This window comes from Colossoma macropomum, unplaced genomic scaffold (assembly GCF_904425465.1).
Source record: "Colossoma macropomum unplaced genomic scaffold, Colossoma_macropomum, whole genome shotgun sequence".
Classification (NCBI taxonomy): domain Eukaryota; kingdom Metazoa; phylum Chordata; class Actinopteri; order Characiformes; family Serrasalmidae; genus Colossoma; species Colossoma macropomum.
Genome location: NW_023494785.1, coordinates 20,562,764 through 20,590,714, shown reverse-complemented (window position 1 = coordinate 20,590,714; position 27,951 = coordinate 20,562,764). Strand labels below are relative to the sequence as shown.

At 39.0% G+C, this 27,951-nt stretch overlaps 1 protein-coding gene across 1 annotated transcript in view; it reads right to left on the bottom strand.

Annotated features, from left to right (window-relative positions):
- Window positions 1-5,992, bottom strand: part of LOC118819060 (glutamate receptor ionotropic, kainate 3) — a 121,468-nt gene extending 115,476 nt beyond the window's left edge. Inside the window, exon 1 of the mRNA XM_036586680.1 lies at window positions 5,582-5,992. Coding sequence (XP_036442573.1) covers window positions 5,582-5,696 — 115 coding nt within the window. The 5' untranslated portion in view covers window positions 5,697-5,992. The remainder of the gene's footprint in view (window positions 1-5,581) is intronic.
- Between the last annotated feature and the right edge of the window lie 21,959 nt (window positions 5,993-27,951).

The window sequence follows — 27,951 nt, the reverse complement described above, 5'->3', positions numbered from 1 at the left end:
GCATGCCATCTCCGGAGACAAGCGCACGGAATAAACCAGGAACAGCACAATATTATCTGATTCCATCACACGGACACTTTGCTGGATTCCCCCACGCAGTCCCTCCCAACCAACCCCCCCAGCCCCCCCCAGCACGAGACGAACGGGGCTCCGCATATTTGTGCGCATCCGAACGCAGGGTTTTCGCCCTTGTTAATCTGACGCCATCCGCGGTTGCATCAGCGTAAGGTTCACTTGTGTATTATTTATTTAATTACCAGGAGCATATGTTCCCCTCAGACCTTGTACTGTGGAGCGCACACTTTGTAGTGTGATATGAAAACACCATCTGCTCTGAGAACAGTTCAAGGCTTGCAGTGCAGGGAAAGGCCTACTGTGTCAGTGGATTATCTCAATGTTTTCCAATCTCCATTTACCTTATCTACTCTCCCTGTTGGCCATCATGCAATGATCCTTATAATCTATAAACGAGTCAATTATTCCTGTGCCAGGTAAGCCTTTTCCCCACAAGATGTATAGTGATTAGGTTTATCTGTTATTAATTCACCTTCTTAAAAATGCATACTGCCTTCCAAATGTGATTGCAATTGGGAAGTCTCTGACCATTCAGAAGGACTGTTTAAGGGGAATTCCACCAATTTTTCAGCAGTTCTGCATAATTTAATCTTTGAGATGTGAACATAGAGGCTTGATGTGAAATGGATGAAATGGTATTGTAGATATGAATTGTAATGAATTGTAGATAAACTTGCCAACTTTTTTTTCATATCACCACCACCGGGGTCACAATGTCTATAACCCTTTTTTTACTATGCCAAATAAGTGAAACTACATGTAATGTAGTTTTTGTATGTAATGTTGATAATGGTAAAATCTGAAAGAAACTAGTTTTCTTTGGGTACTACTTTGCCTCACATCACCCTGCATGTAGCTCTCCGCCATGAAAGACTTTTAAAAAAAATATTTTTAGGTCAGAACTTTCTGAAAACATCATAACAATGTGTCAAGCATCAGGCAGCATATCTGTAACTATTTAATGTAAGAATTTTCTGTGAGAGGACTTTGTGACCATGAAATGCATCAGATGTCTGGTTCCGATCACCACTGTGAACAATTCTGACTCAGCATGTTTTTTCTCCAGAATGGCACATTCTGCAACAGTTCACACTGAATGACTTTGTTTACTTGTTTCTTAACAATTTATTCATGAATACTTTCTTTGAAAGATTGGAAGAATTCCCCTTTAACTGACAAATCTGTCTACAAGAACATGGACCATTTCTGCCTAATAAACAACAGATTCACACTATTCATACAACTATGCCTGCATGTGTTTCAGAAGATAGACTCTCTGTGGGCTCACGGGCATTTAATTGCTCTCTACATAATGTATAGATTTTCAAATTAAGCTTCAAAGCCATTATGTGGAGAGGGTCCAAATTTGCTATTGCATTAAAAAATAATCACACTACTGCACGTGATGTGTGTCTGCAAGTATGACTTGGTTTGCATTTCATTACACTGTTTTGTGTACACTACGCAACATACAACAAAGCACACACGTGTGTGTGTGTGTGTGCATGCCTGTGTGTGTGTGTGTGTGTGTGTGTGTGTGTGTGTGTGCGTGTGTGTGCGTGTGTGTGTGTGTGTGTGTGCGTGTGTCATGGCAGATAGCTTGCCAGTCTTGTTAAGTCTCGCAGGAGCACCGAGTGCCAGTATAGGCAAAATATCCCGCTGACATAAGAGAAGAGGCCACAGCGCATTCGATTCACACTTTCAAGAGAACAATACCAACATCTGCTGTCTCTCATTAACTACATTGAAGCTAATAGCAAGGCCACAAGTGTGCTGACTTTGTTAATGAAACGGATGTGCAGAACAGCATCAGAAAAATCAGACAGCTGTGAATGTGCAGTTGCGTTTGACTGTCTGTTAGTCTACTATCTATTTAGCCTGTTAAGATAGAGAAGCAAGATTAGCTTGGAAAATTGCCATTTGTGTGAATGGGCTTTTTCGTGTTTGAGTCATTTTCTCTAGAGGAACCTCTGCGAGTTTGTGTACTGCTCCTCTGTCCAGGTCAGAGCACCGCTCTCCATCTCAGTCCCATGTAAGGTCCTTCTCCAGGCGGACACGACGGAGACCTGGGCAGCCCACATCAAAGTGGCCGAGCGCTGGCCTGCGTTCAACAGCGACCCGTCTCCAGACCCTGCTTCTGCAGAAAGGATTCACCACACGCCCGCTTCTGTCAGCTCACCGATTAAATTTACATGAAAATGAAATATTCATTTTCTGCTCAGCAATTGATGGCCATCTTAATTTGATGGAACTTACGATGTCGCACTTGCTGTTGTCAGTCTCTTTATAAATGTATGTCTTCCTTCCTGTTTTTTTTTTTAATCTCTCCGCATAGTAGGCCACACAGTGCCCTTGGAATGGACAGGGTTATGAGTCAGACACAACGATGCTTTCTCTGACATCTGTATTTATAAAATGAAAGCATTTCCATAGAAAATACCCTGAGTGAAGATTAGCACACATTCAATACTAAGACAAATAAAGCAGAGCATGCATACCACATGTGCAAAATATTATATATGACAGTGGTCGTTCTTTAGGGAAAATACATTATATATTTCCTGCCTTTATAAATGTGTCTCTGTTTTATGTAATATCTGCTGCCGATTTAGTGACTTCAAATCTCAATGCAGTGCAAAATGCACAGACTCAACGAAAGGAAAATGAGAGGGAATTAATACAAGAAGGCCAACTGTTGCTCTGAACAAAGGAGCAAGCGAAACAAAAGTGACATAAAATCATGAGCCGGATTGATTAACTGGCAATGATGAAGCACTTGAAGTATTAGGTAGATAAAGCAATTGATTATCCAATAAATCCTTGTCTGGCGCTGAATTCCCTCATTCAGAAATAGAAAAGGGGCCAAAGGCCATAAATTAGTTTCATCCATCGTCTGCCTGTACAGAAAATGAGACAACTGCAACTATGCAGGCTTATACAGCTTTAAAACCAGATGCAGGATTTATGGAGAAATCTCCTTTAGACACTTGAATATCTATTAACAAACAAGAGGTTAGACATATTATAATTCAAATGTTACTTTTTTCCTAATTCAGATTTCCAGCTTCATTAAGCAGGTTACGTAACATGTCTGTTTTTTATACTAACATTTTGAAGGCTTAAAGTAGTTCATAGATTTAATGTAACAGAACTGTCTTGTTTCTGAAACAAGCAGTATGAATACAAGTGACTTCCAAATCATATATTCCGTGCTGCGTCGCAGTGGTCGAAAATCAGTTCAGTGCAAAGCACTAGCGTGCTGCCAAACACGCCCTCATTACATCCATCATAATCAGCGCAGGAGCCTACGCAGAAACATTGAGCTTTTGAAAAACAGATTCCGCTTTGCTCGAATAGCAAAAGGGCATTACAACAAATAGCACAGAGGCACAGGAGGAACTGTTCTTCCCCAGACATGTATATTCTTGCAGAGTGAGTTTGATCGGCCATCTGGCCTCCAAGAGGCACATTGTAAAAACAGTGGAATCAATGGAGGCAAGTCCACGCTGGATGCCCACCATTACACAGATGGTGTAGAAGTGCTTAGGCTACCTCTTGGGGAGACACACGCCCCTCCCTTCTCCTCTCTGGACAGCACCCACTTTAATGAATTTCACTGGTGTGGTTCCAATCCTGTGAGTGGAGCGGTAGCGAAGCCGTTGTCTATGCCGGAGTTCAAGGAGAGCCCTCTAGTGGCCAAGGGTGAATGGCTTTAAAGCTCAGTGTAAAGCGGGTAACTAGTTTGTAATAAACACTGTATATGCATCACAGTTATGTACATGCAAGGTATGTAAACAAATGTGTGTAAATATGTAAAGGGGAAAAATTAACACAGACATAAGCTCACACGAGCAAGAACACATATACAGCTTAGTTACCAGTTACATCAGATACACACTTATCGCTGATGACACAAACAAAAATACCAGTAAACACTGGATGGTTGTAGTTAGAATTGTGTGAATGTGCAAGCACATCAGTCTATGTGTCTGTGAGGCAGGAGCAACATTACATATCAAGGTATATTCGCCTCACCCCTGTGTCATTTGAATCACAAAAGCTGTCACATATTATTTGAGGCTTCATTTGAACGTGCTGCTAAAATACAAAAGCAGCTGCTGTTAAAATGTCTCAGTTTACAGCTCCACCACTAAAAACAACAACAATAAGAACAAGAACAACAACAACAAAAAAAAACAACAATGCAAATCCGAGCTGTGTCAGAAATCACAAATCTTCACCACAATGTGATACAAGTCATCCACACAGCCATCAATCATCAGGCACCGAATCATCCACAAATGAGAGAAACTGAGGTGCTAAAAATAAAAGGGCTTCTTTGGAAATTTCATTTTCCCACAAATGTAGGCCTCCTGTCCATCCAGCAGAGAACAGTAACAGGGTAAGATTTAGACATTTAAGAAGATATATGTACATTTGTTTTAGTCCGTTTGCAAAAAATGTTGAAATGCATTTACAGTAAAATATATATATATATATATATATATATATATATATATATATATATATAAAATAATAATAATAATAAAAAAACTTTAGACAATACAAATAAGCAAAACTAATCCTGCATCTTGGACTACTGACTAAATAATGTGGCCAGAGGAAACATCTGCCAAAAGGTAGGTTAACCCATGAATAGCAGTGTGTGTGTGTGTGTGTGTGTGTGTGTGTGTGTGTGTAAGTGTGTTGGGGGGTGTTGTTCAGAGGTTAGTGTCTCATGTTCAGTGTTTGCTCTGGGCACAAGTGATGAGTCTTGAGCCAAAGCTCTATTGATCCTCACTCGAATCCTGTTACGTTTCATCGCCTCGTCACTTTCCAAACGAGACAAATTTCGCCCCTTTTCCTTTCTAGTTTTGATTTCCAGAACAGTCGTCCAATACTGGACCTTCCACCAAAATTGCAAAGCTTGTGAAGGCGGAAAAGGACAGGTTTTAAAGTTGCCCCGGTATGCGATGCTCCAAACTTCAGGTTGTGCAGAATTATCACAGTGTGAAGTGAGGCGTACGCACGAGCACAGACACACACACACACACGCGCATCACCTCGACACGTCCTACTCCGTGCTTAAAAGTGACATCCCGCTCTCTTCGTTGTTCGACATGACTAAAGAACCTCACTGTTTTGTCCAAATGTGGCGCATTAGTAACCGAACGTCAGTTTCAAATGACAACACACAAACTTAGACTCGTTCAGGCTCCACATGCCTTCGTGTAACATATGGATGTAACATGTAGTCATTAAACGCCAATCAGTTGCACTCAGTCCTTACAGGCGCCTATAATAGGCTAATTAAAGCAGGTAAATCAGCGAACCACGTTTAATATTCAGTCCAGCTCATCAACAGGGCACACAAGTGTTAAAGCATGAACTGTTCACTGTCCTATGTTAAAAACCACGAAGAACAGCTGCTGTGCACTAAGACTGAAATGACACGTGAAGTGAAGTGTGTCCATGAGCCAGTCTCCATCAAACATTTTTTGCTTACCTATTCGTATGACATGAGGCATCCCACATGAGCACTGAATCCAAAACAGGCACACCATGACCGTGGTCCAGTATTCCAAACTCGCACTCCGGACCGTCCACCAAGTATTTCTCATCTTTCTTACTGAGTGGGATCCACTTTCTTCTTTTTTTTTCTTAATTGTTCCCTTTTTTAGGAATCCAAAGTCGTCTCACAATTGCTCGTCAAAATTGGCTTCGTGGGTGTCATATGAGGGTCTCTCTGCCTTCTGCACTCATTGTAGGTGGCCAAACATTTTCCAGTATTTTTTGCTTTTGTCTTTTTTTTAGACGCTCAAGTCCCGGTGCAGCTCTATCAGATCTGATTTAACTCCAGCTCTTTACATGCAGGCGGATCGCTGCTGAACCTGCGGTCGCTGGCTCTTACTATCAGCCTGCAGGAGTCTCTCTGTTCCCCTCCTACCGTGGGATTTTTTTCTTTTCCCGCCCGTATTGCGGAATGTCCCGCCCTCCTGCTCCGTGATTGGCTCGTCATTCGCTGCCTCCGGTGCTATGATTGGCTACTAATTCATGCTCACACGCAGGTCGTCCATTGGGACGCCGAATATCCGCAGTGCATGTGTGCATGAACTAGTGGCCAATCACAGAGCAGGAGGCTGCGCACCACGAGCCAATCATAGCAAAGTGGACGGGGTTTGTTGGAAAACGGGTGGGAAAACAAACTGACAAACCCTCCTAGTGCTGCTGTGATCTGTCGGTTGGTTCAGACTTCGCACCAAACTGAGTTGGAGTAGCGTGGAAATAGGGAAGGGGATCGAGCCTACGGTATTTCTCTGGCAATTCTATTGACTTCACACTGTCAGCAAAGCAAATGAAAAATAATCACGATGTAGCACTCGCTGATCTCTGCACGGAGACTGTAGCAGTCTGGCAGATGTCTGTATTTGAGTCTCCCGTCAAGTTAGACGATCGGCTAGACAGCGCTACTCTGATTTGGTCCGGTTTTAGACCCCATTAGCTTATTTACACGCGTATTTGGGAGGATGTAGATCACGACAGAACTGTACTAACCCGTACCGTTCCTCCAGACACAGCTGTTTACCTTTAGAGAAACAGGTGGGCTTGAAATGACTCGTTTTTTCACGTCGTTACTCTCATAGACCGAGACCCAAGAGGACCCTCAAAAGCCATGATAATCGAACCGAAGAAACATGATTATGTGTTTTACACAAGTAACTTGGAGCAATGATAAATCATCTGTTCCAAACATTCTCAGACATTTCAAGATTCAGTTTTAACCAAGACAGTCTCGAGTTTTTCCTCTTCTTGCCCTGTACACTTCTTTCTATCTATCTATCTATCAGTCTGTCTGTCTGTCTGTCTGTCTGCTGGGGATACCCCACCGTTATATCTTTCTTCCATTCTAAATGGATAACGGAAAACTGAAAGTTTTGGTGATCGACTCATCCTACGTTTTGGTTAAGTCAGAGTGTTAGAAAAGGCTGCATTTGCAACTGTGCTAGTGCCCCATGTTCAAACAGGCCATTAGCATCAGACAGGGGACCAAGCATGTAAACTCTATTATAAACAAATCAGTATATTTCCAGGAACAAATATTCACTCCAGATGACTGCGCTCTGAAACGAAGAAATAGGCCATGACAGAGAACGAGTGCCCTGTTGTGAAGGACAGAGCTGTTGACAAAGCACGCTGCTTATGGTCTTTAGTTGGGACACTCGATCTGTGTCAATGAGTACATTAGGCCCAAATAACTGCTTATTGCCTATCTGTCTGTCCATTCCTCACACTTTATGTGAAGCCGTCAGCCACACACGGTGGGTGAAACATGAGGGCGATCACTTAGAGAGAGCATGCCACCACTCCTCTCTTCAGCCCCCCTTTCCTCTCTCCAAGCTTTGGAGCTAGCAGCTCCATCCATGCAATGAAACCGAATGATAAGTGTATTTATTTTCATCCGTGACACATGCACTTTATTACTGTCATGATGCATTTCAAATAGCACTCGTAGTGTCGTTTGTAGTCCTCAGCCTTCATGTGACCATCTGCTTGTGAGAGACAAGATTGATGATCGTAACAACATTGGGCCTCCCATAACACAATAATCAGCAATAGAACAGGCACGCTTTGATGCAGAATTAGCTTTGCAGATTGTGCTGTCCACTTGGCACTATCTGCTACATGCTGTGATGCGATGTAAGGATCAAAGAATTGTTTCACTGTCTCTATGAAAAAAGCTGCATTTCAATTTGTACATTTCAGAATGGTCAGTGTCGTATATTAGGTTAAAACTGGACTACATTCCATAAATATATCATTTGTCTTTTGTAATAAACAAAAAAGGAAAACTAGACCCCCACCCCCCAAAAAAAGCGAAGGAAGCAAAGAAAATAAATTTTTTGAGCTGGTGACGAACAGAATATTTGTGTTGTTGCACCTATGTGTTCAGGCCACAAGAGTCGACTGCCAATGCATATTCATGTCTGCAGGTCTGGATTTACGACCCCCTGGCACAATATAAGGGCTATCAATGTGAGTTATGTGCTCTGAGCTCCAGCATTATCAAGATTCATTGACTGCTGCTTTCAGAAATACAAAATGTACACTGCTTTGGCAAACAAGACATTGCGGGATTGTGCATGGTCCTCTGAGAAGCGGCCTTCAGCTGCGCTCTCCATTAGCTGGAGCATTGAGTGGAATTGATCAATGACTCTGATCAGCAGCTATGGCAGGTGTTTGCCAGCCGACACAAGATGCGGGGACGATGGGAGAAACATACCATCATCATTACTCAGTTTGCCTCCACCAACGAGGCTTTTCTGTATTACTCTACCAGAGCAGATAATGCTAAACATATGCATTGTCACTTTGCTTTGTGATTACAGCGAGAGTAATGGGAGGAGAGAGATTTATAACACCTTTAACGCTCTGACAAAACTGTGGAGCGCAAAATCCGGAGTCGGTTTTAATAAACAGTCCTTTGGCAGCATGCTCCGACACTCCTGCTTGTACCCTGAAGCATTATTGACGGAGAGCAAAGGTAAAACTCATTACTAAACCCTCATGAACTCCACAGCTGTTTTTTCAAACCTAGTGCATTAAGCACATGTGAAGGAAGTGCTTTGTCTTGTTGTTATATTGTTATGAATTGTAGCATACAAGAGTATTTGGAGTGTCTGTAAAGAATCCTTTGCTCTCTGACATCATCTTAGGGAATTTCAGCTCTTACAGTTAAGGCTGGCTGTACAGTATATGATGAGAGCTGTAAGTGTTGTCAAGTCATGAGTTACTGTATGTGTCTACTTGTTGCCTTTTGTGATGATTACTGATGCATTTACAAGCTAGCCGACACTGCCGATCAATGTCTTGTCTGGCAGGTCCGTCGGAGCTAATGGTTCTGCGAGCACAAAGCCCCTATTGTAAACCCTGAAACATTGACAAGTGTTGCTCTTAGTTGACTAGATTGATCAGTACACTTTATGTTTTTTTTCTTTTCTCAAGCTATTGCAGCAGAACAGAAAGGGACAATCAATTCCTGCTAGGTATCCTTAAATTTCTGCATGAAATCTTGCTCTGTTATTGGCCAAGAGGGGCTATGGCTTTGGAGTTGTTAGATTGTTCATAATTGTTTGGCGAAATTGCAGAGACTGTATTGAGCTGGGGAAAAAAAAATGAATCATGTGAAACATTTTTTCCATTGATTTTCATTCGCTCCTTTAGAAGAATATAAAAGGCTTATCCAGCCAACTGAAGATAATGTTGGAATCGAACATCTCTGTGCAAGTAAGGGCAAAAAGGAACCAGCCTCTTATTTTAATGTGCCCATGAATCGAGTGTCATTTTAAGCCCCCTTTGAAAGAGATAATTGCTTTTATGGCATTGCACTAAAGGGATTTGTGATTTATCCATTTTCTTAAACAATACACAAAACTTTTGTCCGATGCAGAGAAAAGTCATTTAAACTCAAGCCCAGTTACAAACTTCTGTGGTCAGTGTTCTGCATTAAGGCTGTGCTAAAAAGGAAGAAACCCCACTGACAGTATAACTCAGTAGATGTAACATACCTAGGCCTAAAAATGTATGGGGGCTCCATGAAAATTATGAAGATTATGGCAGCATACTTGATTTATGCATTATTATATATCAGTTTATTTATGCCATGTTGATTAGATCATAAATTTGTATTAATCTTATAAACATATATATTTGTAGCAAAATCTGGCTCCAAAGGCCCTGAATTCGAGTTTTAAGTCATGCCTTGTAGCATTTATATCTTGACATCCATTTGGTTGCATTTGTGATATTTAGGAATTAAACTTGACTTTAAATTCAGTCATATTATATTTTGTTTTTCCTTTCTTACTTGACTGTGTGTTGCCCACACATATGCATTATTGGCAAAGCTTTACAAAGTGAAGACATGAGACCTCTCCCACTGAGAGATGAGCTGTCGCTGGCTCAATTACAGTGGAATTGTAATCAAATGAGTGGCACCTAGAGGTATAGAACGGTATAATTGTGCAGTGAAAGGTGGTGTGAGTAATAACACAATCTCAATCTCAACTAACATCTAATTATTAAATGCTCTTAAAATTGCATTTAAGAACTTGGGTTAGGTCTTTTGATAAGCCTGTTTCAATCTGAAATAACCAGCTCTTGGCGATAATTTACATTTATCACATTCATGATTGACAAGAAAAGTTCCCAGATAATTATGAGGGGTCTTGGATCAGTGTGCAATTCACAGTTCTGTCTGACACTGCTAAGCTTTTTTCATGCTATATTGTCAAAGTTTGACACTTTTTACATTTTTTTACAAAGTTTTTTAGAGTCAGCTATGGGGTCGTCCATTCACCCTGTGTAGAAGCTGGTCACTTTGCAAAAATCCATGTGCTAGCTCTCTGATGACTCATTGACTGAAGCACTGAACTGATGTTGGCTGGCAGATGCACAGATGTTTGTTTACATCCAGCCAGTCAGTCAGTCCATCAGGTAATGTGGAATGCGGACCGTTTCAGGTATTAAATACAGGTTAATGATTCCTGAAACTGACTTTTGCTGAAAGAACATTTTGGCTTAGCACAAAAGAGGTATTTTCAAAATGTGACTGGATGTGGATAAGTCTGAAACCCATTACAGAGTCGCTGGCAGGACAGCCCAAGATAAGTAAGAGGTCAAGCATTTGAGCCCAGCCTAGACTTGGAAGTCTAAATATGCACACTGATGTCCCCTGCTACAGAAAATACTATTCTTTCATCCTCTGCCTGCAACTGCATCTGTGCCTCTGTGCTCCACACACAGCACTGCTGTAGCTTTCTGGCAGCTCTCTCATGCTGTCCTTACGTCCTTGCAACGTTAGCAGGCAGACAGATGATTAAGTGTCTATTTACTCACCTCTGCTTTACTAGAGCAATATTGCCACTTTACTCAGTGCTGACAGATTAGACGCCGGCTGTGGCCTCGCGGCCGAGGACTCAAGGCAACCTGCTGTCTGCAGGCTAGCATATGAGGGATTGTCCCAATTCTCGCGTTGATCACAGTGTTAACCTTAGCACTGACCATTTCCAGCCAATTTAGTGCATTCAGGCATATGCCCAGTTCCAGATATTTGATGGGATGCCTCTAAAAATGGGAAAGAATGGGCAAAGACTCCAGCAAGAGAGATTAAGAGAATATGGAAGCTTCAGCTAGCAGGGGATTTTACAGCTAATGATAATGAATATCATGAGATTTGACCTCTGATATTTTTTAATTGGTTTGGTTTGTGACAGAGATTGTACAGCACTGTCTCCAAGACAGTTTGAGGACTGATTATCCTTATGAAGACTGAGATTGTGTTACCCTGACCACCAACAAGATGATTCACAATCTCTACTTTGACTCCCAGCACCAAGCATCAAGACAAAGTGAACTCTGTGTATTGATTGGTAATGTTAAGACAGTAGATTTTATACAGCTTGCTTAAGAAACACTTACAGCATATTGTCGCTGTCCAAAGTAGTGAGTTTACAGGAGAGGGCAAAAACATTCTTTAATTTCAGTATTATAGTAGTATAATATTATTATTGTTATTATAATTATTGTAAAGATATTTTATTCCAAGCGATTTTGGAGCATCACTATTGGCCTATTTATGCAGATTTCACACAATGTAAAGGACGTCTGCTGTGTTCAAATGATGAAGAAAGGAAAAAAAAAAAAACGTTTTTCTTTGGACAGGGACTATGTGTTCTTTTTGATACTTCTCCCTGTCTACCTATTCAGATCGAAGTTTAGTTCCCTTATTTTGTGATAAAAATAGGCCATAAACAATTTGTTTCAGGGCCAGTCACAGCAAAAAGACCTCAGAAGCGGAAGGATAAGACAGTTTGGTAACATGTTTCTCTGAATGTTATATATCCTGGTGTACTTGTTTCTGGAACAGTTTCTAATTATTTAAATGTACATCAAGCTACATAATGTCATTTCTTGTATGTAATCTGAACCCCTAAAAGTCGCAGTTATCACCAGCAACAACAAAAGCATGGTGTATTTTTACATTAATAATTGAAACAAGTGGATAAATTGAAACAGTTCTGTTAAAAATGTGGATTCCATATAGTTGATATCACAAGTATGTTTGTAAATAGAATAAATGTTTTATTTGTGTTTTATTGCTTATTTTACTTGTGTTTCAAGCAGATTGGCTTGAGTTGAGTGGATTCTTTCTACCTGAGCTGAACTCTATGACAAGCCAGATTCCGTCAGGAGTCACTGTTGTTCAGTCAGTGACCAATGGCCAACGTTTCTAAGCACTGATTTAGTGCCATGACTGTCAAAACACCATCAGGCTGCACTATATGTTTTCTTTTTTTACACACTGACATTTTCAGACCCTAACACTCATTGATCTACTTGCTTTTAGAAGAATTGATCATCTTGTCCTTTTTATTTCTACCAAAATAGCTTTGTCACTTACAAGACAGTCTGTTAAACGATTTCTCTAATGACATCACTGTGTTGTGACTGGTCATCAGACTCTAAAATCTCTAGAATCTATTTTAAAATGGCCAGTTAAACCTCCAGCTGTCAGTTTCTCTGGACTGAATGTTAGAACTATTATCGTTAACTAATAACATTAAACTGTGAAACAGTATGATTTATCAATTTAGGATGCTTAATTAATTTTAAAAACTATACGTAATAAGGCCTAACAATCCTGAATGTCCTAACATAGTGAGTAACCTAGTAAAAGCCCTAACATAGGACTGTAGTGACTGAAGTCTTGCTGCTGCTGTACCTCATCTAGTCCTAGGCAACATTATCCATCGTCAGCTAAATAACAAAACCAAAATCATTTGCACTGATTTACACCAACCATATATGTGCACTTTGTAGGTAAACCATTACTGTCTGTTGCTAGGCACTATTTTTGCCATCACAGTTTGCCATCCTCCAGTCTGTCCAGCAACGGAGCACCATAGGACCTTAACTGGTCAGATATTAGTTAGGTGGTGGACCATTGAATTGGGCCACAGCAGTAACAATGACATTGTAGAGGCATATTAGAATGTGTTATCCTGATGTAAGGAACATCAGGTGCAACAGTGTTGCCGATATGGATGTGTGTACAGCCAGTAACGCTGTACCTACAAAGTGCGCCTAAAGTATCATGCAAAAGTCTGAGACCACTCTTTTGTTTATGTCACAAAAAGCAAGAACCACATTTAACAGAAAATGAACAGAAACAGAAAATGTCGATCAAGTATAATATTAAATGTCTATATTTAATGTGTCCACTCTTTACTTTTGTGCACACTACTGCCACTTTAACTCATCCATTCTTCCAATTTTAAAACCAAGTTACAGCTGTGTCCTCCAACAAAGGCTATTCCCAAAGCTCTCACTATTATTATGTTCCTACTCAAAGATCCTCTTCAAACGATCACACAAACTACTACCCAAACTCACCTTAGCTGCCTTTCTTTTTTCTATCTTACGTGCATCTAAAATGGCTAAATAATATAGGTTTCTGTCCATCCTCCCACTGTGAGAAGACAACTCAACGTTATGGATCTGAAAGAATGTCAAGAAGCCATTACTGAGAAAAGAAAATAGAAAGAAAGAAAATTTGCACTAGAACACTAAAACTGGACATCTGAGATATGGAGTGAGGTTTATGGACTGAATTTGAGATCTCTGAAAGCAACAGAAGGTAGTTTGTATGCTGCTGAAGCAAGACTCTTCAAACCATGTCTGTAACCATCAGTGGAGCATCAGTGCAAATTTGGGAATGTACAACAACATCTGGAGTTGGTGATTTGTTTTTGATTTAAGGCATCATGAATGCTGACAAGTACAAATAAATTTTAATGCATCATGCAACACCCCCTGGAAAACACTTGACTGGGAAGAAATGAATCCTACAGCAAGATATTGGACCAAGCACACTGCTGAGAAGATCAAGACATAATTATTACAACCAAGAAGCTGCTGATGTTCTCAGAACAACAAGCTGCCCAGAGCCAGTGGTGTAACTACAAGGGAGGCAGGAGAGCAGTCACACTGGGTACACATGGTGGAAGGAGGCCAGTGGCGACCAGCCCCCCAATTTTTTTTATTGGTCCCCTCCAGGCTTAGACTGCCCATCAGAACAGATTTTCCAGCCAGTAGTTTAACTTGTCATTTGGACAGTCCAGGCCAGCTGCACTAAAATGAATTAAACTAGAGCATCTCACAGCCACATCCATTAATATGTGAACAAAACCCCTCTCCCGCCCCTCTGCCCCCTAATCTCTTACGCAGTTGGTCTCCTTAGATGTGCGGTAGATGTGTAATAAATGGTATTGGATCAGAAACCTGCAGTAGAACTAGCTGGCAAGCTAGCGTAGTCTGTCAACTAGTCTATGATTTCTCAAAATGGATACAAAAAAGGACAGAAGATTAGAGCTGAGAGGGAAAGAGAGAGTTTGCCTAGAATAACTAATTCATCAGCAGTGCAACTAAATAAGACTGACTTCTTGCCCATAACTTTTTTAGTTTCTGCTCATGGAGATTAAAGGCATCACTGAGCTGTAATTTTACATGTCCAAGTATTTAAAATATCATATGAAATGGAGCATTATTTACATTGGAATGTTTAAGTGACTGATCTGGTTACAGTGCTGCCAAACTTCATGGAATACTGTGCAGAAGTCTCAGACATCTGAGAAAATGAGGTAAAGCCATTTATCTTGGCAGAAAGTATTTATAATAAATACAAATTAACAATCCACTGCAATTTAATGTGTGTTAGTCTAACCATTTCCAAAGCTCTCCTCAGGGGATTACAGTATTTACATTTACTTACCTAGTTTATCTAATCAGTTCTTCAATAAACAAATACAGGTTGTGTTGCTGATGTAATTGGGCAAATTCATGTGATGGCTGGAGCGCAGCAAGAAGTCATGAACCAAACCTGTATTCTTTGAACTATATTCATCAAACCTACATAATAAATAACTGTACTGACAAATTATGTAAAGCAATCCAAATAGATAGTCTAACAAACATTAGATGCTAGTGGGTTGAGTGGCATGCTTTGAGAGCATTAACTCATTTATTACATAACAGAATAAACATGCAAATTACATTGTCATTTTTTAAATTAATTTAACGTAATATACATTTGGGGGTCCTCTTAAATTTTTGCTTTTTTTTGCACTTTTTTGCTTTTTTTTGCACCAATTGTTGGTATTTTTTTTTTACAATTTTCGCTTGATGTAACACTTCGCCTGTTTAACAGTCCAGGTTCTCCATTGTCGTACATTGCGCTTTATAATGCGCTACACGTTTTAAATGGGAGACAAGTCTGGACAGCAGTCATGCCAGTCTAGCACCTGCATTCTCTTACTATGAAGCCACGCTGTTGTAGCTTGTGTAGAATGTGGAAAGGCATCACCTTGCTGAAGCAAACAGGTATGTCTCTAAAAAAAGACATTGTCAAGATGATGGCTGCATATGTTACTAAAATGCATATTTACTCCTCAGCATCAATGATGCCTTAACAGATGTGCAAGCTACCCATTCCATTGGCACTAACACACCCCCATACCATAACAAATGCTGACTTTTGAACTCTACATTGGGAACAATTGGGGTGGCCCGAAGAAAATAATGTCCATCATTTCCAAAAACAATTTGAGAGGTGAACTTGTCAGACCATTTCAGATGAGCCTTAGCCCAGAGAAGTTGGCGGTGTTTCTGGATTTCTGGTTGTTAATATATGGCATCCGCTATGCATATTAAGTCTTAAATTGCATTTGTAGATGCAGTGAAGAGCTATGTTTGCTGACAAGGGTTTTCTAAAGTTTTCCCAAGCCCATGTGATTATATTCATTACAGAAATGTCAGCTTTTAATTTAGGGCCATCTGAGGGATTGAAGGTCAAAGGCATTCAGTATTGGTTTTCAGATTTGCCCTTTATGCACAGAAATTTCCCCAGATTCTCTGAATATTTTAACAATGTTATGGACTGTATATGGTGAAATCTCAAAATTCCTTGCAAGAGAAACATTTTTAAAGGGTTGGACTATTCTATCATGCTCTCTCAGTCTTTCATGAAAGCCCTTTTATACCCAATCATGATAACCTCACCTGTTTACATGTGAAAAGTTCCAAAACTCGTGTTTTTGATGATTCTACAAACTTCCCAGTCTTACATTGCCCCTGTTCCAACTTTTTTGGAATGTTTTGCAGACGTGTGGAATTAGCATATATTTACACAAAACAATAATGTTGATTAGGTAAAATATTTAATCTATTATTTTTTTTGAATTTGGTTTGTATAAAGTGCACACTATGTTGAACATCTTTTTCAAGTTGGAATGCTATATACTGTACATTGTCTGAAGTACTTTAGTGCTATTGCAAAAAAGGATCTTTTCTTTTGGTCAGAACGGCAGAAAGTTTTTTGTTTGCGGATTGCTCTACTTGTAAATAGTTATTCGGTTGGATTTTTTGGGAAATGATGGACAGAAATAATGACAGGAAGCTGATTAGCTATTTTGCTGCCTAATATTTGTTAAGGCCTTTAACAGGGCCACCTTTGTTTTTGTTTATGCTCTGTTTTCCCATCATTAGGCTGTCACAACCTGGCGTTGACTCTTTCCATATTAATTAAATGGATTTACAGTTAAGGCAGCATGCCTAGTCTTTTGCAAGCATTCTCAAGTAAGACTCAATTAACCTGAATGACCCTGCTCAGTACAAATGATGACAATTAATAATATCTACTCCCAAGATGTTTTGCTGCCTTATTATACTAAAATTCCATAGAACTTGTTTAGAACGTAATTTTCCTTTTCTTTGAATGTCTTTTTTATGAAAAAAATTGCCTGCCACGTCATTTTTTTCATAGCACTGTGAAAACTTCATATGTTAGTATATGAAATGAAGATTACAGCTTTCTAACTAGCTGTCCACTAAGACATGGCTTTTGCTGCCCTTCCTTTTATAGTAGCCTTTAACTGCAAAAAAAGCTGGTTGCCAATCAAGTTTTACTTTTATAAAAGCTGTGTGAATATTTATAGTTTAATCTTTTTAACAATGCATTGATTTAACACATTTATGTTTTATTTAGTCCAATATGTTAAACTTAGGAAAAAAAACAGAGCTTGTGCACTAAAATTTACAGAAATTGTCCTATTTTACAATATATTTAAGTTTGTTCTCCATAGAGAACAAATTCCATGTTTATTTATTTTCACTTAGGATTATGTAAGCATATAATTTGACCTGGGGTGTTCAAACTTTTGTATGTTGCATTTGTATGTTGCATTCAGTTCATGTTTTGTAGTGCAGAGGAGAGTGATGTGTGTGTCTGTGCATATGTGCATGTGTGTGTGTAAGAGAGAGTCAGTGTGTATGTCATGTTACATAACACAGTTCACTATATCACTGCTTTTGTTTTTACTCCCTTATTTCAATAATAAAATGATCCTCGCTTCAATGTCTTGATTATTTCTGATCTTTTATTTCAGTCAATACATAAGAAACACTATGTGCTTTCCCTGACATAATAGAGACTTAAGACTTGAGCTCAGATAACCCAGACTTTTTGTTTTGTATGGTTTGTATAATAACACTCTGTTTAGGTTGAGTGGAAATATTTGTGTCACAATATTCATTTTCAATTGTAGATACTAGAACTACAAAATGTCATGTCAATCGTCCATAGTTGTAGCATTTTTGACAGATGGAGCACTATATATACACTGTATATATACAACCCCATTTCCAAAAAAGTTGGGACGCTGTGCAAAATGTAAATAAAAACAAAATTCAATGATGTGCAAATCATTTAAACTCTATATTCCATTGAACATAGTACGAAGACAACATATCAGATGTTGAAACTGAGAAATTTTATTGTTTTTTGAAAAATATACCCATTTTGAATTTGATGCCAACAACACGTTCCAAAAAAGTTGGGACGGGGGCCTGTTTACCACTGTGTTTCATCATCTCTTGTTTTAACGACACTCTGTAAGTGTTTGGGAACTGAGGAGACCAATTGACATATTTTTGAAAGTGAAATGTTTTTCCATTTTTGCTTAGTATTAGCTTAACATTAGCATTTGCTTAGCATAGGATTTCAGCTGCTTAACAGTTCGGAGTCTCATTTGTCATATTTTTCATTTCATAATGCGCCAAATGTTTTCAGTGGGTGACAGGTCTGGACTGGAGGCAGGCCAGTTTAGTGCCCGGACTCTTTTAATATAGCAAATAATAAATAGCATTGTCTTGCTGAAATAATCAAGGCCGTCCCTGAAAAAGACGTTGTCTGGATGGCAGCATATGTTGCCAAAACATGTATATATTGTTTAGCATTAATGGTGCCTTCACAGATGTGCATGTCACCCATGCCATGTGCACTAATGCACCCCTATGCACCATCATGAATACTGTCTTTTAAACTGTATGCTGATAACAAGCTGAGTGGTCTTTAGCCCGGAGGACACAGCGTCCATGATTTCCAAAAAGAATTTCAAATGTTGATTCGTAGGACCATAGAACACTTTTCCACTTCCCCTCAGTCCATTTTAAATGAGCTTGGGCCTAGAGAAGGTGGCAGCGTTTCTGGATCCTGTTTATATATGGTTTCTTCTTTGCATTTAAGAGTATTAATTAGCATTTGTGGATGCAGCAACGGACTATGTTCATAGACAGTGGTTTTCAGAAGTGTCCCTGAGCCCATGCAGTGATTTCTACTACAGAATCATGTCCATTTTTAATGTAGTGCGGCCTGAGGGCCCAAAGATCATGGCCAGCAAATACTGGTTTTTGGCCGTGTCCCTTGTATACAAAGATTTCTCCAGATTCTCTGAATCATTTAATGTTTTTATGTACTGTAGATGATAAAAAGCAAAAGTTCTTTGCAATTTTATGTTGAGAAATGTTATTCTTGAATTGTTGCACTATTTGATCGTGCAGTCTTTCACAGAGCGGTGAACTCCTCCTCACAAAGTGGTGAACTCCTGCTTTTTTATACCCAATCATGTTACTAACCTGTTGCCAATTAACCACTAGGGTTTTTTTTTAAGCATTACAAAACTTTACCAGCCTTTTGTTGCCCCCGTCCCAACTTTTTTGGAACGTGTTGCTGGCATCAAATTCAAAATGGACATATATTTTTCAAAAACAATAACATTTCTCAGTTTCAACATTTGATGTGTTGTCTTTGAAGCATTTTCAATGAAATATAGGGTTTAAATGATTTGCACATTGCATTTTGTTTTTATTTACATTTTTCACAGCGTCCCAACTTTTTTGGAGTTGTACATCCGCCCAATGACCGCCGGGATAGGCTCCAGCTCCCCCTGCGACCCAAAAGGATAAGCGGCTTAGAAAATGTGTGTGTGTGTGTGTATAATAACACTGTATGAGTGGATCAGACGCAGCAGAACTACAAAGTGAACCCGTATGGTAAATATAGTAGAGACATTAGACAAAGAGTGCAGAAACAAAGAGGGCTACTTAATGAAGTGGCCAATCAGTGTATATATATATATATATATATATATATATATATATATTTTACTCACTACTGTAAGATCTGCTGGAAATATGACTGTTTCATAAATGATTTACCACTAACACTGATTTGAACCCCTGTCAGTGACAGGTGACTGGTTATGTTACGTGAAGTGAAGACTGCTGGAGCTAGCAAACTAAGAGTCATGCCACTGACACCTGATGTCAAGCACTGCCAGTAAAGAAGTGAACATTTGGGAATGACAGCTGCCAAGTCATAATGAGATCAACTCTCAGTGAGAGATGTTTTTGTATTTGTCTCACCTTATGGGTAAATACTTGTTACACTACTCCAAAGTCATGTGCATTTGACCAAACTGATTTCCTGTTTTTTGTTTGTTTGTTTTTGGACAGCTACGATTGTTAAAGATTCAAATTGTGCCATTCACCATTTAGCCCTTTCAGTCAACTTATGGAAATTAAGCTGCAAAAACAACCTGCTTTGAGTTCATCATAGCTCTGATATCACAACCATGACATTTACGTATGACCGCTTATTGTGCCAACAGCAGTTTAGCCCACCCACTCATGTTGAGGTGATAGGGGTAAAAAAGCTGAACCTAACAGTATGTTCTGTACGCTTTAGTCTGGACTGCTTTTTGAACAAGACACAACACAGGACAGCCAATCAGGTTATTTACTCTTAGAAGTTATTTACTCTTAGAGACTATATACTCTAGGCACAGTAACAAAAACAGAACAGCCTGTTTAATTTTAAAGGACAAAGACAGGAAAGAAAATAACCATGTAATAATAAGAATTGTGACTGCTTTTGATACATAAAACCACACAAACATTATAAGAGGACTTAAGGGACTTACTTAAGGCATGCACAAGTGAATAAACAGCTGCTTTATTGATACTGGAAAGTCTTTATTTTTTCCTAGCATGGGTAGATTCTACAAACCAACACATGATCAAACATATCTTTTTTTATGCATAAAATAAACTTATCGTGAGTCTTGAGTGTTTTGTGAAGTGACCACAGATATGCACAGGGATCACTTGTTTCCTCTAAGACAATGGGAACAATGTCTATAAAACACCTGGTGCCGTGTGCACATTGTATAAAGAGAGTAGTAAGATTGTTTCTTTCAGATGCAGAGGAAATACAGCCACATAAAAAAACTATATCTTGCAAAGGTGCTGTTATCACCAGGTCTTTAGCTTTTGTTTGTTAAAACCATGCTGGAGTCTTCATTTTTATCAAATGACTCAGTCAGGAAAGTCAGCTATTAGATTATTAGAGGTTATTAGAATATGTAAGTCTGACAGATTCTAAGCTCATTTTATTCTCCAGTGCTGTGCTCTGAATTCTCTATGGCAGGAACAAAAATCTTCTGCTCTGTTCCACCTGACTAAGCTCGGTCTGAAGCACGGGGGGAATGACTGCCAGTGCCGTACCACAAAAATGATCACTGTCAGAGATCTGAGAAATCATGGAGCAAGATAAAGAGGTCATTCAGTGACTTGCTCCCTCAATCAGCACAAATGGTGAGGCACTGGCTTAATCAAAGAACTTGTGTGTGGGTAATCACTACAAGGGAAAGATCGTCCAGCTGACATTTGCATATATTGAGTTACGGTAGTCAGTCTCACTCGGACAGTATCGGCTACATTCCAGGTGTTATATGGAGCAGAACTGCAGATAGAGAGACTAGTAATGCATGGCTGCCGACTATCTACTACTTATTTCATCAGATATATTGCATTGCAGAGGAGAGTGATGTGTGTGGAAGTGAGAGTCAGTCAGGTTACATGATATAAAACGTCACTATTTCACTGCAATTATTTTACTCTATAATTTCAATAATAACATGATCCCTGCTGTTATTTTTAATGAGATATTTCTGGTCTATTATTTCAGCCTATCACTTAAAAAAAGAAAAAAATGATTGAACATTTTTTAGCCTTTTAACTTTAACTATTAACTAAAAAAGTAAGTTAACCTGACTACTTTAAAACTTAATTTACTTTTGATTTACCTTCAAACAATAAGGTGACATTTACTGAACTGAACTAAAAAAACATTTAGAACATAACTTTTTTATAGTTCATTAACATGATAGAGACTTAAAGGGACATTCTAGCCTAACTGGTTCAATATGCTGTTTGCCCTGTTTTGCAGTATTCTGTGACATAGCATTGTGTCCCTCAGCCTCATCAGTTTGACAGAATTCACAATTTAGGCCTATGTCGTTTTCATTCATCACTCTTCTCTTACTACCCAGCATGCATTGCATAAATGCATTCGCAACCATTGTGAGTCCCTGTGGTGTTAACTAATCCTGACCGCTAGTCTAGTCATCAAACAAAATCATAAAGAAAACAGCATTTCTATCTTTATTGAGCACAAAAAGGGTGTTTTTTTAACCGTTTTAACAGAGAAAAGAAGTCAAACTGAGGTATGTTATCTAGATAAATAGTAAGCCATTCTCTCCATTGTAATGATTTGAAGATACCACAGTTACACACAAATAAGATATTTATTATAATAATGTAAGATATCTGCCTTCCCTCTGCCTATGCCAGCTAATGAAAAAAGAAAACATTTCAAACAGATTGCTCCAAAAACCCACCCAGAGAAAATGTAGTTTTTCCCAGCTTCAGGATACATCACGAGGAGGGGATGTTCCTAGTCTTCTAACAGGAAAATCCCACACTTAAGACTACTGTGGACCACTGTGGGATGCAAAAAAGAATTTTTTCATTTTGACTTAACTCAGATTTGAGCTCACTCTGAGAGCTCAGTCTTGATTCTTGTTTCTAAAGAAAGTTTGTAAGGCCTGCAGTGGAAATACACCAGGATTTAAGTACATGTAGACAAGTATCTCACTTTGCTGTGTTTTAATCTATGAAATAAGTGAGACTGATTAATTAGTCAACTGATCAATATCCAGAGGTAAAATTTATTGGTAGGAAAATCTGGATGATGTTATCTTAGAATTATATGACTTAAAATTGTTAAGTAGAAAATGGTTGTTAAAGCTGTTCTACATAAGATTTTTTGTTAAAAGTCAAAGAATAAGGATCATTAGGAGGAAAATAAAGAAATAAAATATGGTGTGTTGCACCATACATCTACATCTTAATGTCACCCGCACAGACTCAAAAAGAAGGTGCGGCTGGATGTTTAGTTCTCAAATGCATGATGAAGATTTGATGACAATAGTAGATAATTCACTTACGTCCTTCACCATATTTTGACTGATTGACCTTGAATACACTTTCAATGACCTTGCAATCATCAGATTCATTCACTTGGGGAAGGGGTCTGAAGCACAACCAAAGTTGCAGAAGGTTCTTCTGCATGTTGAGTGTAATTACACATTTCCACCAAAGAGGTCTCCAAATCCCCAAAAAATTACATATTGTAGCTTTAAAATTGTCCTTAGGTTTTTACTTAAGATTGTGTTTTGGCATACAGGCTTAAGGTTCGAAATGCTCAAGTCACAGAAGAATTTTGAAAGTGCAAACCATTTTGAACAACTGTCAATGGATAGTGACTGGTATTTAATAATACAGTGTAATAATATAATAATTTAACAATGGAGTAATAATATAATAATTTAACAATTCTAGGACTTTTCGTTTCTGTGAGTCAACAAAACTGGAACATTGCAGGTAAATGAATGCTGGAAGCCTGGTTTTCTTACACATTTCTACAGTCAAAACTGTAAGGCTCTCAATCTCTCACAGCAAATGTTGAAGAATGTTCAACTCTTACCCAAAAACAAGTGAACATATTAACAATGCTTCCCTTTTCCCTGTCTCTGAGTCTGTATGTTGAAGCTCTGGGCAAAATTATGCAGCTGTCTCTCGCAACTGCTTAGGAGGCACTGAAGCTACAGCAACCCCCGGAAAAAGAGGATTCAAATCAAGCCGGAGTCTTCCCACAGGAGCTCAGCCTAAGCCTTTGTTTCCCCCACTAAAGACAGTTCCCATTGCTCTTTCTGTCAGAGAAGACAGAAGCACACTCTGAAGTTTTGGGAGTTTAGCGTTAGTTGAAATCCCTCGAGGAGTGTCTTTATGAAATCTGTGTAACTCTCTGCGGCACTAATTAGCATGTGGCTCAATGTGGCATTTGGAACACTGTGGTTCAACCTGGACTCATGGGTGTATCATTACAAGACTTTATGCAGATGTTTGGAATCCTCCCTCGATTCCTGAAAACAAAATTGTACGGAAAAAAACTCATTGGCATAACATGAGCATTCATTAGACACTACAAAGAACTCAAAGAGCTTTTCTGAAAGAAATATAAACTCCTTGGGCAACATTATGTTACGGTATTAAAGTTTATTTCAGGACCAACTATGCAAGAGTGGACATTACATGAAATCAGACTCTGGGCTTAGGAATAATTGGTGCATGCATTCACCTTCATTAAATTACATTTTGATAACTAATTTTCAGCACAGACAGGAGGTGAAAAACTGATGTACAAGATGGAATAAGGTGATTTTAATTGCTGTGGTGGTCAAAAATAACTGCCAGTCAGTCTCCAGGTCCTTGCCCTGGTGGCTTTTTTATGCTACTAGAAACAGAAAATTAGGCCTGTTTCTCAAAGCTATTTCTTAAAGCTGCATCTCAGTGCTGCACATCTGTTTCCATTAAGATCATCCATTAGCAAACTTTTCTTTAAAATGCTAGATTAGAAGGAAAGTGAGCACTATATTTTCACCATTTTTTTGCTGAGCTAAGATTAGCCTATGTGAAGCATAGCTTTTCTGTTGCAAGTTTCATGATCAGAGTTATAGTAGGTTGCCATGACTACTGAGCAGGCAGTTATTACCTTGTTTCTAGGATAGCTAAGATAAATGCACGAGCCCTGAGAGGTTTGACACTTTTTCAGATATTCACTGCCCCACTGCCTTCGGGGTTTCTGCCTACGGAACATCCTGCCCCTAAGTGGTTTGGTTAGCTGGGTATTTTTTGTGAATACTTTTATATTGGTTTTCACATGCACTAGGCTTTTTATTCGTCTGGAATTATTCTCACTAGCACTCAGGTTTCACTCTTATATGCTTGCTCTCTGAACGGTGCAAAAGATCTTCATAAATAGCAACAATAATGAATTTAATACATTTTAAATTCAAATGCTATGAATTTCACATTCTAATAGTAGAGCAACAATAAAAAATGTATGTAGTCTGCTTTCCTTTGCTGTGTCTGTCCTGGAGAAAGCATTTCAGTTTGAGAAAGAGCGAAGCTGTAGAGATTTATCATGGAAAAGGAAGAGGGTGGCTGCCAGTAAAAAATGAACTGGGAGTAGGAACCTTGTCAATGTCAGGGAGTAAGTGAAAAATATTTTCATCATAAAGGTCACCCAATACATGCATCTTTCTGGTCAACCACCCCGGCAATGATAGAGCACTGTGGCACAGAAGAGATGATGATGAGTGGAAATTGTTTAGAGATATGAAATATCAAATTGTTTAGTTTGTCTTTTGATTGCCAAGCCACCTTCTCATTCCTTCAGTTTATACAACTCCAATTATAAAAAAGTTGGGATGCTGTGTAAAATGTAACTGAAGGTAAATAAAAACAGAATGCAATGATTTGCAAATCTCATAGACCCAATTCTAATTTCATTAACAATAGAACACAGAACACATATCAGATGTTGAAAGTGAGACATTTTACCGTTTCATGAAAAACATTAACTCATTTAGAACTTGATGGCAGCAACGCATCTCAAAAAAGTTGGGACAGGGGCAACAAAAGGCTGGAAAAGCAAGTGGTACTACTAAAAAACAGCTAGAGGAGCAATTTGCAACTCACTCACATGACGGGGTATAAAAAGAGCATTTTAGAGAGTCTCTTAGAAGCAAAGATGGGCAGAGGTTCACCAATCTGCGAAAAACTGTGTCTAAAAATTGTGCAACAATTTCAGAAAAATGTTCCTCAATGTAAAATTGTGAAGACCTTGCAGATCCCACCATCTACAGTACATAGTATCATCAAAAGATTCAGAGAATCTGGAGAAATCCCTGTATGCAAGGGACAAGGCAGACGGTCAATATTGGATGCTTGTGATCTTTGGGCCCTCAGGCGGCACTGCATCTGTACTAGAAATCACTGTGTGGGCTCAGGAACACTTCCAGAAATCATTGTCTGTGAACACAATTCACTGTGCAATCCACAAATGCAAGTTAAAGCTGTATCATGCAAAGAAGAAGCCATATGTCCAGAAACCAAGGATGCCGTCTCCTGCGGACTCAGGAGGAGAGGAACCTTTCAGCTTGTTATCAGTGCACAGTTCAGAAGTTAGCATCTCTGATGGAATGGGGTTGCATTAGTGCCTATGGCATGGGCAGCTTACATATCTGGAAAGGCACTATCAATGCTGAACAGTACATAGAGGTTTTAGAACAACATATGCTCCCATCCAGACAACGTCTCTTTCAGGGAAGGCCTTGAATTTCTCAGCAAGACAATGCTAAATCACATACTGCAATGCTAAATCACAGCAGCATGGCTTCGCAGAAGAAGAGTCCAGGTGCTGAACTGGTCTGCCTGCAGTCGAGACCTTTCACCAATAGAAAACATTTGGCACATCATGAAATGAAAAATCTGGTAAAGAAGACCCAGGACTGTTGAGCAGCTAGAATCCTACATCAGACAAGAATGGGACAACATTCCTCTCCCAAAACTCCAGCATTCGGTCTCCTCACTTCCCAGACGTTTACAGACTTTTGTTAAAAGAAAAGGGGATGCTTCACAATGGTAGACACGGCCCTGTCCCAACTTTTTTGAAATGTGTCTGCAAAAGGTGACTCACATAAACCTACAAAAAATTTAGGTTGATTCCATCTGGTGTCAGAGTTTATAAAAGCTGCTTTTGTCACTTTTGATGTCAAGTTGACACAACCCTCATGTCAAGTGGTCAAATGATACATTTTTGTTGACATGAGGTTATGCTTTATTGGTTGAAATGACACAGCACATTATGAAAACTGACCTTTTGTGCAGTATATTTCTGGTGTGCTAGAGTGATATAACGCTGATGAAGTGACATACAGTACTGTGCAAAAGTCAGAGACCACCCTTGATTTTACAATTTAAGTACAAGTTACTAATTTTGCAGGATACATTTCTAAAGAATTAGATTAGATAAGATTAGATATAAGACAATCCACCTGCATAATGAAGAGGAAAGTCAAGTTTCCAAAACTAGAGACAGGGTTGGTACTTTTTTAAACGGTGGAATTCCATGACTTTCCCATGACTTTCCCATGACCTACCCATGATATAAAATGAAATTTCCATGCCAAACATTTAGCCTAGTCCTGGGCACTATATAGTCTACACCAGCATCCTGTGATACTGACCTACCGTTTCATGTTTTCGTGATATTTTTAGTGACAGATAGGGACCATTTAATTTTGTGCCCTTTACTCATGGTATGCAGTCCTTGATGGTTACATTTAATTCATTTGCTTAAAATCTATAAAAAAAGCAAACTCATGAAGCATGAGTTCATTTACTTTATTAACATTAAACTTCAAATTAACCTGAGTATAATACTGTGATAAGTTTGAAAAAAAAATGACACTGAATTTTATGAGTAACCGCCAAGCACTTAGCATATAGACAGCTATTCCAAGGGAAAAGGGGAAAAAAGACCTGCAATATCCAAATATTTATTTAATGCAGTTTAAATGGAATGACTGCGAGTAAAACTGAAATCTGACATGTATGTATATCTGCACCAGGTATAACACTCCGACCTCAGAGAACGAATCTGTCATTTTGCTCAATACATTAATGTTCCATGATTTGAGAGTCTACAGATTTCATCCCATACTCTCATGTGCAAGCGTTGATACGTCCATCGGTTTCGTTTGTAAAGTGGTTTAGCATCTTTACATAACATAGACACATTGTGCATGCATGCAAATCGTGATTAGGTGGACATCATTCGCCATCATTCTCCAGTAACACATAATAATTAGACATAGACATAATAATTAATTTTGCAAGCCCAAGTTTAATCTGGGAAACTTCTCAGTGATTTTAGTCCTGTCCAAATCTGCACTGTCAGTGACTTCTGATGCAATATTTACAGCATTTAGGATAGGGGTGTAACGACAGTCAGTTCACAACTTTGAGTACAACAAAGACTGTATAAAATGAAGTCAGTGAAAGGACCTCAGCAGTTAGTAATTTCTTAATGTAACTGCAGCATGTAATGTTTGCTTAGCCCCCACAGTGCAGACAGAGCGCTGTGAAGGCTGAATATAGTGTCGCTCAAGACTCGGCAGAAGGCGCACAAACCTGAAACAAACACAGTCGTAACTGTAAATAGCAGCGCCATCG